Raw genomic sequence first — 11084 nt, 5'->3', positions numbered from 1 at the left:
TAAGATCTCAGTGTGCCACCTGCTTCCCCCAAAACAGGAGCTCTAAGTAAAGGCCTTATGCAAAAACCCTACTCTAGCATAGTCTACAAAGCAGGTTAGCCCTTTTGCAGCACTCTTTACCCACTCCAAGCCACCAGCAGCTTCCTAGGCGCTCCCCTGAGGGTAGGCTGCTCCTTCACTGATGTCCCAACGCTATAGTGGGCACCAGGCGAAGCGTGAAAAAATACACCCACGGCCCCGAAAACCCGCCTAGACGAGGCCGCCGGCCCCGCGCATGCGGGGCACCGCCCACCCGTGACGTTGTATCCGGTCGCCGCCAGGTGTTTCCGGGTTGCGGGCCGGGTTCCGTTGGTGGCGGAGGGGCTGGTGCTGGCTGGCGCTTCGGCGGGCGGAGGTCTTCGTCCTCCTTCCCGGTGCCGCTTGTGACCGCTGCGGGGCCTCCCGGGGTGAGCGGGGCCGGGCAGGGTAGGGTCGCGCTTGCTGATGGGGTGAGGCTGGGCCCTGCGCCGGCCGTGCGGGGTGGGGCGGTGCCCGCGGGCCTGTGGGTGGGGAGAGGCCGCGGGGCCTGGGGCCGCCTGGGTGGGGAGGTCCGGCCCGCCAGTAGGTCTCTGCCTCTAACAGTGTAGATTCACCAAACCCCCGGAAATCCGCGGTCGTTCTGGTGCCGCTCGCGGGTCGCTCCTCTTAGAGAACATCATCGTGTTCCCTGGGTGAAATGGTTAAAGCTTTATGAGGCCTACCTAGAGCCGAGGGATCTCTTTCTGGTGGCCTGTTTTTCTGTCTTCCTTGAGGAAATGTGAGTGTTAACTTTTTCCGTACCTGTGGAATAGCGTTTCCTCTGCAAAGGTGAGTTTGACTTGTCACGGTTCTACTCTCCAGGGAGAGGAAGTAGCAGAGTCAACACAAGGTGGTGTTCTCTTCCTTCCTTGTTCAGTGGGACGAGCAGATATTGCCCTGTTAAGTACTGCTGTAGTTTTAATTCACAGTTTTTCTAAAACTGGCCTCTCATTTTGGGTCAACTGAAAGTAGTGTGAGCTAGTGGTGGTTTGGCACTTAGTTGGCTTTAGGCTTCTGAGAGCTGTGTTGTTTTCTGGCTAATGCCAAACACGCTCTGACCTGAGAGAAGAGTAACAGATAGCAAGCAGAGTGGCTAGAGAGCCTCAGTTACCTGACTGGTGTGGGCAAATGAGTTTCACTTAAATGCAAGAGATGCTCATGTACTTTTAACAGCCAAGCTTGTTTTCTAGATACTCATCTTAATAGTTGATATATTTGTACTTGAAATTAGAGCCTATAAAGAATAACAGTCTGGCTTCTTTTTAAAGTTATGTTGAAAAGAGAAAATGTGACCTCATAAGTATTTTTTTTCCTATGAATTGTGAAGCTTTCAAATATCTCTTAATGCTTTAATTTTTTTTTTTCAGATTAGTAAACTTACTGAAGCATTGTTAAGGAGCTAGAATGGGAGTGAGAGGAGTTTTAATTGTTTACTTCCAATTATGTATTTTGAATATAGAAGCATGGTGTTATTCTGGGCCTTATTTTTGAAATTTTAGGCATTCAGCTGATCATAAGAAACAGGAGTTAATCTCAGTGTTTGTTTACTTATTTGTTTGCTTTTATTTCAAGCAGAGTATTTCTTCTTTTCTAACAGTAACAACTCATTCAGAGGTTGAAATTCAAAATGGCTCGTTTATATTTTGTTTTAGCTTTGTCCTGCAAGTTACTTTAAATTAGTCTTTGAATTTTAATAAATATTTTGCCTGTAACCTATCAGTTGGATTCTGTAGCTTTTCTTTTGGTTGTCCAACAGTCCAGCTTGAACTAGGACTGCAGGAGTGCAGTATACTTATGCAAGTAAAATATATTTATATATCCACTGTTTATATTTTATATCCACTGTAATTCATCAGTGTAAAAGGTAATCTGTTATCTCTTCTGTAATCTAAGAGTTTTACAACTATTCATATGGTGCTTATTTTTAAATCTTTCACATTTTCTCCAGGTTTAAGTTTCTTTTATCGTACAAGTTTCTCACTGCCGTAATGAGGCTAGTAATTCTTGAAGATTATGATCAGGCTAGTGAATGGGCAGCAAAATACATCTGTAACCGTATTATTCAATTCAAGCCAAGTCAAGGAAGATATTTCACACTTGGTCTACCAACAGGCAAGTTTTACTGAAAGCCTATGCAAATGACTAAACCAAGAACTATGTTTGTATCGTTTTATTTATGTATCGTAGTATTTATAAGAACACATATATATTTTTGATAATACAATGTATTTTTAAATATGGATTTTATTTGTGTAAAAAATTGTGATAAAGTTTGAGAAGCTGAGAAATAACAAATTTCTTCTATGTTGAAAAGCATTGTAGCAAAATTTGACTATTAAGAGATTTAAATACACTGAGAATGCGTGGATACATAGAACAGTAGAAAAACTTTATTTAACAGGGAGTACACCCTTGGGATGCTACAAAAAGCTGATAGAATATCATAAGAATGGAGATCTCTCTTTCAAATATGTAAAGACTTTCAACATGGATGAATATGTAGGTAAGATGTGCTAATTATTTGAGAACACACTATACTGATAATTTTTTTCCATTATTAAAAATGTTAAATACTTTGTCAAAGCAGAAGGTCAGTCGAGTATGTTTGTATGTAGACTTCTGCCCATGGGATCATTTTAAGGGTTTTTCTCTATTCTTTTATCCCCAAAAATGCAAATAATAAACAGGTGGATCCTGGGCTAAGTTCAGTGCTTCACAGTGTTTCTGTAGAAAGCATGTTGTCGTGTAATATTGTGACTGCATTTTTTTTTAATACTTTACATCCTTTGTAATAAGATGTATGCAGAGGGAATGTAAACAGTTGCCTTTTGCATGCCAACAGCAAATCTATCTTCTCATTATAATTTCAAATATTACTTAATCAGACTTAAGTTTGCCCTGCATGTGCCCTACACTGGTTACACAGAGGCTAGAATTAAGGCTGTTTGGTTAAATCTTGTAATATGTTAATTTCACTCTAAATGATTTCAGGGCTTCCTAGAAATCATCCGGAGAGCTATCATTCCTATATGTGGAATAACTTCTTTAAACATATTGACATAGATCCAAATAACGCTCATATCCTTGATGGGAACGCTCCAGACTTACAGGCGGAATGTGATGCATTTGAAAAGAAAATTGAAGAAGCAGGGGGGATTGATCTTTTTGTCGGAGGTATGAGGAAGTGCTCTATTGTTCGTTGCAATTCAAACAAATACACTGACTCTTTAATCACTATTTTCATAACTTAGCTAAACGCAGTTTTTTCAGTTACGGTGTCAAAGTTCTGTGACTAACAAAGAATCAGTATAAATACCAAAACAGAATGATTGGTGTCCAAGTTTGTAATAACTTAATTTCAATGAAGTTTTGAATGGTTTTTTTTATTGAAAATGGGTAACCAAAAGGAAAGAATGAGTCCTAAAACTTCTTTATTCATTTACAATGTTTGAGGATATGTGTTGGCTCGCAGGTCTGGAATGATTTACTTTTTTTTTAACTTTGAAAAGGCATTGGTCCAGATGGCCACATTGCATTCAATGAACCCGGATCAAGTTTGTCTTCAAGAACAAGATTAAAGACTTTAGCAATGGACACCATTTTGGCAAATGCTAAATACTTTGATGGAGACTTATCTAAAGTACCAACTATGGCGCTAACAGTTGGTGTGGGTACAGTGATGGATGCTAGAGAAGTAAGAACTCACTTAGTTCAAGTTGCATGTATCTGTTTTCAAGACTGGTTGGTATTGATACTGGGATTGAAAGTAAAGAGACCTTTGTTTTGCAGGTGATGATTCTTATAACAGGCGCACATAAGGCTTTTGCACTGTACAAAGCAATTGAAGAAGGAGTCAACCATATGTGGACAGTTTCTGCTTTCCAGCAACACCCTCGTACTATCTTTGTGTGTGATGAAGATGCTACTTTAGAACTAAGAGTTAAAACTGTGAAGTACTTTAAAGGTGAGCACTGAATCAGAGGTTACACATTTAAAAAAAAAAAAAAAAAAAACACCCAAATTTTAAATTATATTGATTTAAGTCTAAGTCAACAGTTTATAGTAGCTAGTGTATAATGCTATATATTAAAAATACTAAATGTTAACTTGTTTCTTGTGAATGGAAAAGTGCTAGGAGGCATAACTTGTGTTCCTTACATTCCTGACAAATCTACTTTGGAAAAATACTTCCTTTGCTTCCAATTTGAAATGATAGTTTAGTAATCTTCAACTGTCTGTAAACCAGCAGCAGTCTGGTGTTCCAGAATACTAGTCTTAAATATACTGGAAAGTTTCAATTAAAACTTGATACATTTATTAAACGTGATATATTTTCATGCTGCTTTTGCTATGTGCTGTAATGTGCTGTCTAGCAAACCTCAAATGTGTGATACAGACTTTGAAGCCACCTGTGGACACTTTTTATACAGTGCAATTAGTGTAACAATCTATACTGACTTTGAATACATTGCACACTTCTGTTGTGCTTTTCATATTTGTAGTAGGTATATTAAGGCAAACTTTCTTTAAGTTGGGATTTTTGATAGTAATTGAGACTTCCTAGATATGAATTCTGTTTCAGTGAGACTGTAGAAGCTGAGAAAATTTGTTTTCTCCTAACTATACTAGCACAGAAAATGCAATTGTGTAAATCAGTCATCTTGCTCACTAGCATGGATACCTGTAGTAGTTGAGGCATCTTAGATGAAGGTTGCAATTTCTGAAATTATTTTTTAGAGCATTTTATCACTAGTGTCCATATGTTTTAGATTGCAATTCTGGCATTAATGTGATTTTTATCCTGATATCACTTGTGGCCAACTTGTTAATTTTGAATTTTTTCAGTATGCTTTTTTCTGCTATGTACTGGGGCGTGTGGCATGTTAGTCTTTACCTGTATCACACTGCTAGATAGTACTTGTTGTTTTCATAGTTAAACTTCTAAATGCTTGGATATATGAAATACAGGATAATGTTTAGAGTATAAACAAAAGCTTTCCTTGGGAAAGATATAAACCAATGTAGGTATCAATGATATTGAACATTGTTTTAAATCAAGGGCTACAGCTACAGCATTTGAATGTGTGCTGTTGTGTCACACTAATTACCCAGTAATACAGAGCAATAGAATTCTTAAAACGGTTGTTTACTTTAAACTTGCTTAATTTTACCTACTCTCAAATCAGTGAGATTTTTCCCCTTTTAAGATGGAGGTGAAATCAATGTGGGTCAAATTTGGAATTATTTCTGAATTTTGATCTTCAGGTTAGACTTCTTAGGAAGTTAGGTAGTTCTTAATACTGCTTATTGTGGTAGCTATTCACTGAGATTTTTCACCATTTAAAAAAATCTCAAGATACTACATGAAACTTCAGATTTTTTTGATAATCAAGTACCATACTGACTAGTAACTAATCTTACTCCACTTTTTCTTAACTGTCTGGAAACCTATTAGAGGCTACAATTATCAGGTGTACTTACGTTCTTATTGGAAAAGGGAAAGGTAACTTTTTTGCAGACTAAAGCAGAAAATGAATTTTGAATTTACTAATTAGTCTGCAAATAAGTCGTCAGGATAGTTTTTTCCACACTTGTGCATGCTTTTAAAACTGTATGCAGAAATCTGATTATTCAAAGCATACTTGAATATACAGTGAGACCTTCCTTTGAAATAGTTGTTTTAGCATCTATTAAGTAAGGACTCTGGTGCCTACCTTTAAAAAAACCTTTTGTTTTTAACTTTTCTGAAACAATGTCACTAACAGGATTTAAATATCCTTCATTAAATATGGCAGAGGCAATACTTTGTAAGCATTTTTCATGCCTCTAGGAAATGGGTAATCATCTCCTTTTCATTTCCCTTATTTAGAAAAGAACACTGGTACGATGTGAAATGCTTTAAAGTTCAACATACTGTTCTAGTTTGAGTAATGTGTGCAGCTGTTACTTTCAGTACAAATGGCTTTTGTATCAAATGTATATACTTAATATTTTTGCACTTACTGTTAAACTGAGAAGTATTAGACTTGATCTTTCCTGTGTACATCAGCCCAATAGTTATCCTTCATGAAATCTAAGAAACTGTGTTCTTTAAGTTGCCTTCTAAGGTTTGGGGTTTTTTTTTTTTTGCACAAGTATCTGAAGCTAAGGCATTACCTCTAGAGACAAAATGAGCTCGGTTCTCGAATCAGTTATAGGTGTGTTGGCTGTTTAGCATGACTGAATGTGTCACCAAGTGGAGAAGGAAATAGTAACATCTGCGCTATATATTAAATCACACACTGATTAGAAATAGATGCTGCATAAAATGTCTTTTGTTGTGGTCACCTACAGTAATGACCTCAGATTGTATAGTTACTCAAATTTCACACTGCTGCAGTGACACTTAAGTTTGCCACTACATGCATCATGTAGCAAAGGTATTTGAATATTCTTTGCCATAGATAATCACTAAAATGTGCACTACTGTCAGACTTCTTTCGTGGTTTTAAAGATCTCTCTACTTTTAAAGTTCCATATTACTTAAATTTGTAATTTTATAAGTTAATCTTTAGTTTGGTGCTGAAATGGACTTCTACTTTGCAGGTAGTGAACACTGATCAGGTACTGTTATTAGTTCTCAAGGTGAAATGAGGTTAAAACATACAACTGACTGAATCTCATACATACCTAGATGTAGGTAACATTTTTATTAAGTTGTAACAAAGTAAGAAAGAAGCACCTTCTTTTATTGCTCTGTTCTCCAGCACTTTCCAAAACGGAAGTATCTGAATAGGAAAAAAAAAATACTATCCATAGCTGTGATTAGGAGGACTTGTATATGACCAAAAAAAAGCCCAGCTAGAATAGAAAACAGCTGAACTACTGAAGTTCTGAATCTGCATTAACGGTCTGGATACTTTTAGTTTAGTTTTGCCTGTCTAGGACCACAAGTATACTATTAATTACAAAGACAGTAATACCACGATGCTAGAACACTGCAATTCAAGCTGTAAAAGTATCAGTACATCTGATTTCTATGACACATTGTGGTATAAGGGAATTCTATGTTGCTGTTTATGCAGCTTTTAATACAAAGAAAAGAATGGGTGGATCTCATGTATTCAATTCATTTGAAGTATTCCAGATATACTTTTGGACAGATTATTATCAGAGAACTGTCTCATCCCTGCTTGCTTTATACTGCAGTTGTCAATAGTATTCAGGTGATACAGGAATATATATGTTGTCTTTTATCTTCTGATTTTAAACTACTTCAGCCATTGTTGTTCTTTTCAGTGAACTACTTAAAATGTATACTTTGAAGCAAACTCCAGATAAAAATGTGGATAGAAAGACATGTTGAAAAAGTATAACTAATGTAAAGCTGGCATTGTTGCTTTCCCCCCCAAGGTTTAATGCATGTGCACAATAAGCTTGTGGACCCACTGTACAGTATGAAAGAAAACTGAAAGAAGAATTGAAGAGGAGCTCCATGTGGGTCAACAGCAACAGTTTTAGGTAGCAGATGAGTTCACTGCTATGCAATATGCTGAAAACTGTTTAAAATGGGGAATCCTAGGTACTGTATTTTTTTAAAAGGTCCAATATCTGTACATTCACATTCCATGTGTTTGCTGTGTTGTGCATTTTGCTTTAACATTTGGAGCTCTGTTGTTGGCTGGTACATAAATGGAACAGAACAAACCTGTGGGATACTGCATGTTATGTAGGGGGGGGAAAAGCAGAGCACTTATTCTCACACAGCAGTGTAATGCATCTGCCTTGTGTTGAAGAAAATGGTATTTTATTTCCAGGAATTTGTAGGTTTTGGCTTGATTAGTGTAACTATGTTTTGCATTTGTGTCTCTAGGCAGAATGGTTTTGGCCTTTGTCAATACTATGGACTTGTAATAGTTGTACAATTTCTACGATGAAATGTTCTGTTTACATATATCTAATGTACACTGAGCTTTTGCACTTGGTTGCCTTAAATTTATCTTAAAACAGTTTTTGGGCATCTCAAGTCCTGCTGTACAATTCAGGCAAATAAAAATACAAAAACAGTGCCTAAAAATGCACCAAATTCTTGAAAGTTATAACTTATTCCACAGATAAAAACATTAAACTTCTGCCATAGCACTTTTTCCTCTCATGTATTTCAAATTACTTTAGGATTTTTATATTTTTGGTAACTGAGCTTTATACATAAGGAAAAATCTAAATGTTCATTTCTGGAGGTACCTGTTTAATTGTACCATTGATGTTACTATTAAATGCCTGAAAAGAGGTTAATTGACAGGAATATGTCTGCAAGTTTAACACATAATCATTTAAAGTCAACTGTTAATCATTTTGCAATAGTTACCTCTTACTGTATCATTATAAACATTGAGCTGTTACAAGGAATGTTATTTCCTACTTTGAATATAAGTAAAACAAATATAAATCTATAACTTAAATTGTTTTGTTTCTAATATAAATTCTGATGTGAACAAATGCTTCAGGGTTTCAGGGAGATATTAGGAATTTGTGCCTCCTTCTACCTAAGGAGGGGAAGTTAAGAGTGTATTGATTTAGACTTTGGGAGGGGGGGGAGTTGGTGGAGCATGCCCCTGTGTTAAATACTCAGTGGCAGAAAGTGCAACAAAGCATAACTTCAGCGATTTAACTTTTCACCTAGATGAAAGGCAGGTAGCCTTTACTGCAAACCACATTACCTCCCCAGGGATGTGATACAGTCCCCAGTGCCAGAGGTTTTTCAAGATGCAATTGGACAGGGTGCTAGATAATCTCCTCTAGGCTTACCTTTCCCGTGGAAAGCTTCCATCTTTCAAGGTCCCTTCAGACCTGGACTGTTCTAAGATTCTATGAAACTACACATTCTTCCATCCTTCTGTCCAGAGCAGTCTGAGAAGGCAGGCCTAGTGTTTCAGTTCTGAACAGCAGATTGAACAAGCACAGATTTAAAACAGGCTTTCAGGCTTAAGAGACAACTTCTGCACTTAATGTTTTTGAAACATATAATGCAACATTGAGGGGGAAAAGTTTAAGAGACTGTGCTTCAGGAGGGTGCTGTTACATGTAGCAGATTACCTACAAAATACGTAAGTGTGAGATTGAAAAATAATCTTGAATTTAGGTTACTGTTAAAGGAATTCAAGCATGTTTTTATCTTAATGACCATGATCCATCTTGTGGCAAATTTGGGAATTCTATTGAGGAAACAGTAGAATTTAGGTTGAAGTGTGAGTGGAAATCCATAGCTTTTATATCCTGTGACTTCTAAAAGCTTTTTCTTCCTTGCAACTCCTTATTTTTGTTCTTTAGTCCAGAGCACCTTTCAGTTCTGTTGGCAACCTTACTAACTAAAGCCCTTTTTTGTGTTCTCTCAAGATGTGTGAGACCACAGAATTAGTATCTCCCTTCATAACTACTGGAATTTCTGTGAAACACAAGCCAGTTTAAATACTAGTACAGTAGTACCTGTACTTGTCTGAATGGGTCTAAGACAGTTTCTGCCTCTTCAGTGGTTTTCCAGTTTCTGTTAAACTTTTAGAAAAAAGTTATGAATTCCATGGGATGTAGGATTCTACTCTAGGCCCTGTAAATTTACAACTTCACTTTATTTTTATACTACTACACTTTTTATAATTTCCATCCTTAAGATACTTCCAATTACTTTCTTACAAAATACCAATTTTTCAATGACAGTACCTTTCAAACTTGTCAACTACCAAAAATAAGTCAACACTGTAAGTTACATTAAATATTACCTCTTACCCTGCAGTCCATTGTTAAAATCTAAATGGCAAAGCAAGCATTTTCAAGTTCAGTAAGTCTTTTAAGTTATTGGTTCTTTAGTAAATGAGTAAATTCTAACTTAGCCTGGCACATCTACTTTAGCATTTTATTCTCCTTTTTCTCAGTAAGATTTTAAAGTATGTTTCCAAGGTGAGAGGGGAAAGAGAAGAAAAAAAAAAAAGTATATATTAGATAGAATCAGGTCATTTTGTGTCAGACTAATGCTTCATTTACTGTAACAGTACTAACCAGTTCATTTAAAGTCCTTGCTCTCAAAACTGATGTCATGTGCAAGTCTTCTCAGAATTAGACTACAAATTTGTATTTCTTCTGCTTCAGATGACTATAAGGCTAAAAGACTGAGTTCTAGTCTCATTCTCAAGGCAGCTTTATTCATGCATGTAACTTGCATTTAATTAGGTAACATATTTTATGTGTCCTACTGAGCAACTTTATGATAAAGATTTATTACTTGGGTAATCTCTAGCCTTATTCCTCAGTACAGAGCCAGTATTTTCTCTCTTTTAGGTCTATTTAAAGGGGCAGGGGGGAAATCTTGCTTTAGCTTCTTTACTCTTAGCACATATTACTATGTCTGTACTTAAAGGTATCTCTGTACTTTCTTATATGTTATCTTTTAAGATAGCATTCCTAACTTTTTTTAGGGGAAGAATAATAGTAATGTTAATGATAGAGAGCCTTTAGCCACAGCATCCTTCCTTTCTTCAGGATCAGCAGTGTCCAGTTCAATTAAATCCCTCCAAGGATTTTCCCAATTCATCTTTCTACTGGGGTTGAAATAAAAGAACTAGTTTATTATTAATCAAGCTCAAAGTGTAGTTACAAGCCTAAATTTAAGAGCAGCCTTTCCTGGTGATTGAGTACTTTAGTAGCTACTACTAGCAATTTGTTCTGTAAAATATATTTAGTAACAAGAAATGAAGACCCACATTAGACCCTGAAGATCTTAAAAATAAAAGCAGCTTAAAAGCTTTTGAAGGTGGGCATGCAGTTGTAAACACAGTATATAGCATGGTCATTAACTTGTGTTTATGATTACTTTGTTTACACTTCCAAAAGCAACAGCTTGTATTAATCACACTTAACTACAGCTTTCAAGTGAGAACTCGCTGACAAACTTCAGTACACGAACAATGTAAGTAAAACTTCAACAAGTACACTGAGGCATGTTCTAATGAAACCTTCATGCCAAAGGAATTCTTTAAGGCCTGAATTGGTCTTAT

At 36.5% G+C, this 11084-nt stretch overlaps 1 protein-coding gene across 4 annotated transcripts; it reads left to right on the top strand.

The window, feature by feature from the left end:
• Positions 1 to 313: 313 nt before the first annotated feature.
• GNPDA2 (glucosamine-6-phosphate deaminase 2) lies at positions 314 to 8492 on the top strand. Of its 4 annotated transcripts, none has more exons than XM_074822435.1 (7): positions 314 to 446; positions 2006 to 2169; positions 2459 to 2560; positions 3049 to 3231; positions 3567 to 3751; positions 3847 to 4021; positions 7450 to 8492. In XM_074822435.1, exons 2-7 carry the CDS (start codon positions 2046 to 2048, stop codon positions 7506 to 7508), a joined length of 828 nt encoding a protein of 275 aa, XP_074678536.1. In that variant the 5' UTR covers positions 314 to 446; positions 2006 to 2045; the 3' UTR covers positions 7509 to 8492. The 4 variants fall into 4 exon arrangements, with proteins under 4 accessions (XP_074678536.1, XP_074678537.1, XP_074678538.1 ...); XM_074822436.1 differs by having other exon boundaries at positions 2006 to 2173; positions 2463 to 2560; XM_074822438.1 differs by having other exon boundaries at positions 324 to 465; positions 2006 to 2173; positions 2463 to 2560.
• The last annotated feature ends 2592 nt before the right edge of the window (positions 8493 to 11084 follow it).

Source organism: Strix aluco, chromosome 4 (genome assembly GCF_031877795.1).
Source record: "Strix aluco isolate bStrAlu1 chromosome 4, bStrAlu1.hap1, whole genome shotgun sequence".
NCBI classification, from domain to species: Eukaryota; Metazoa; Chordata; class Aves; order Strigiformes; family Strigidae; genus Strix; species Strix aluco.
The sequence above is the reverse complement of the archived record's forward strand: the minus strand, read 5'-3'. Positions and strand labels throughout refer to the sequence as shown.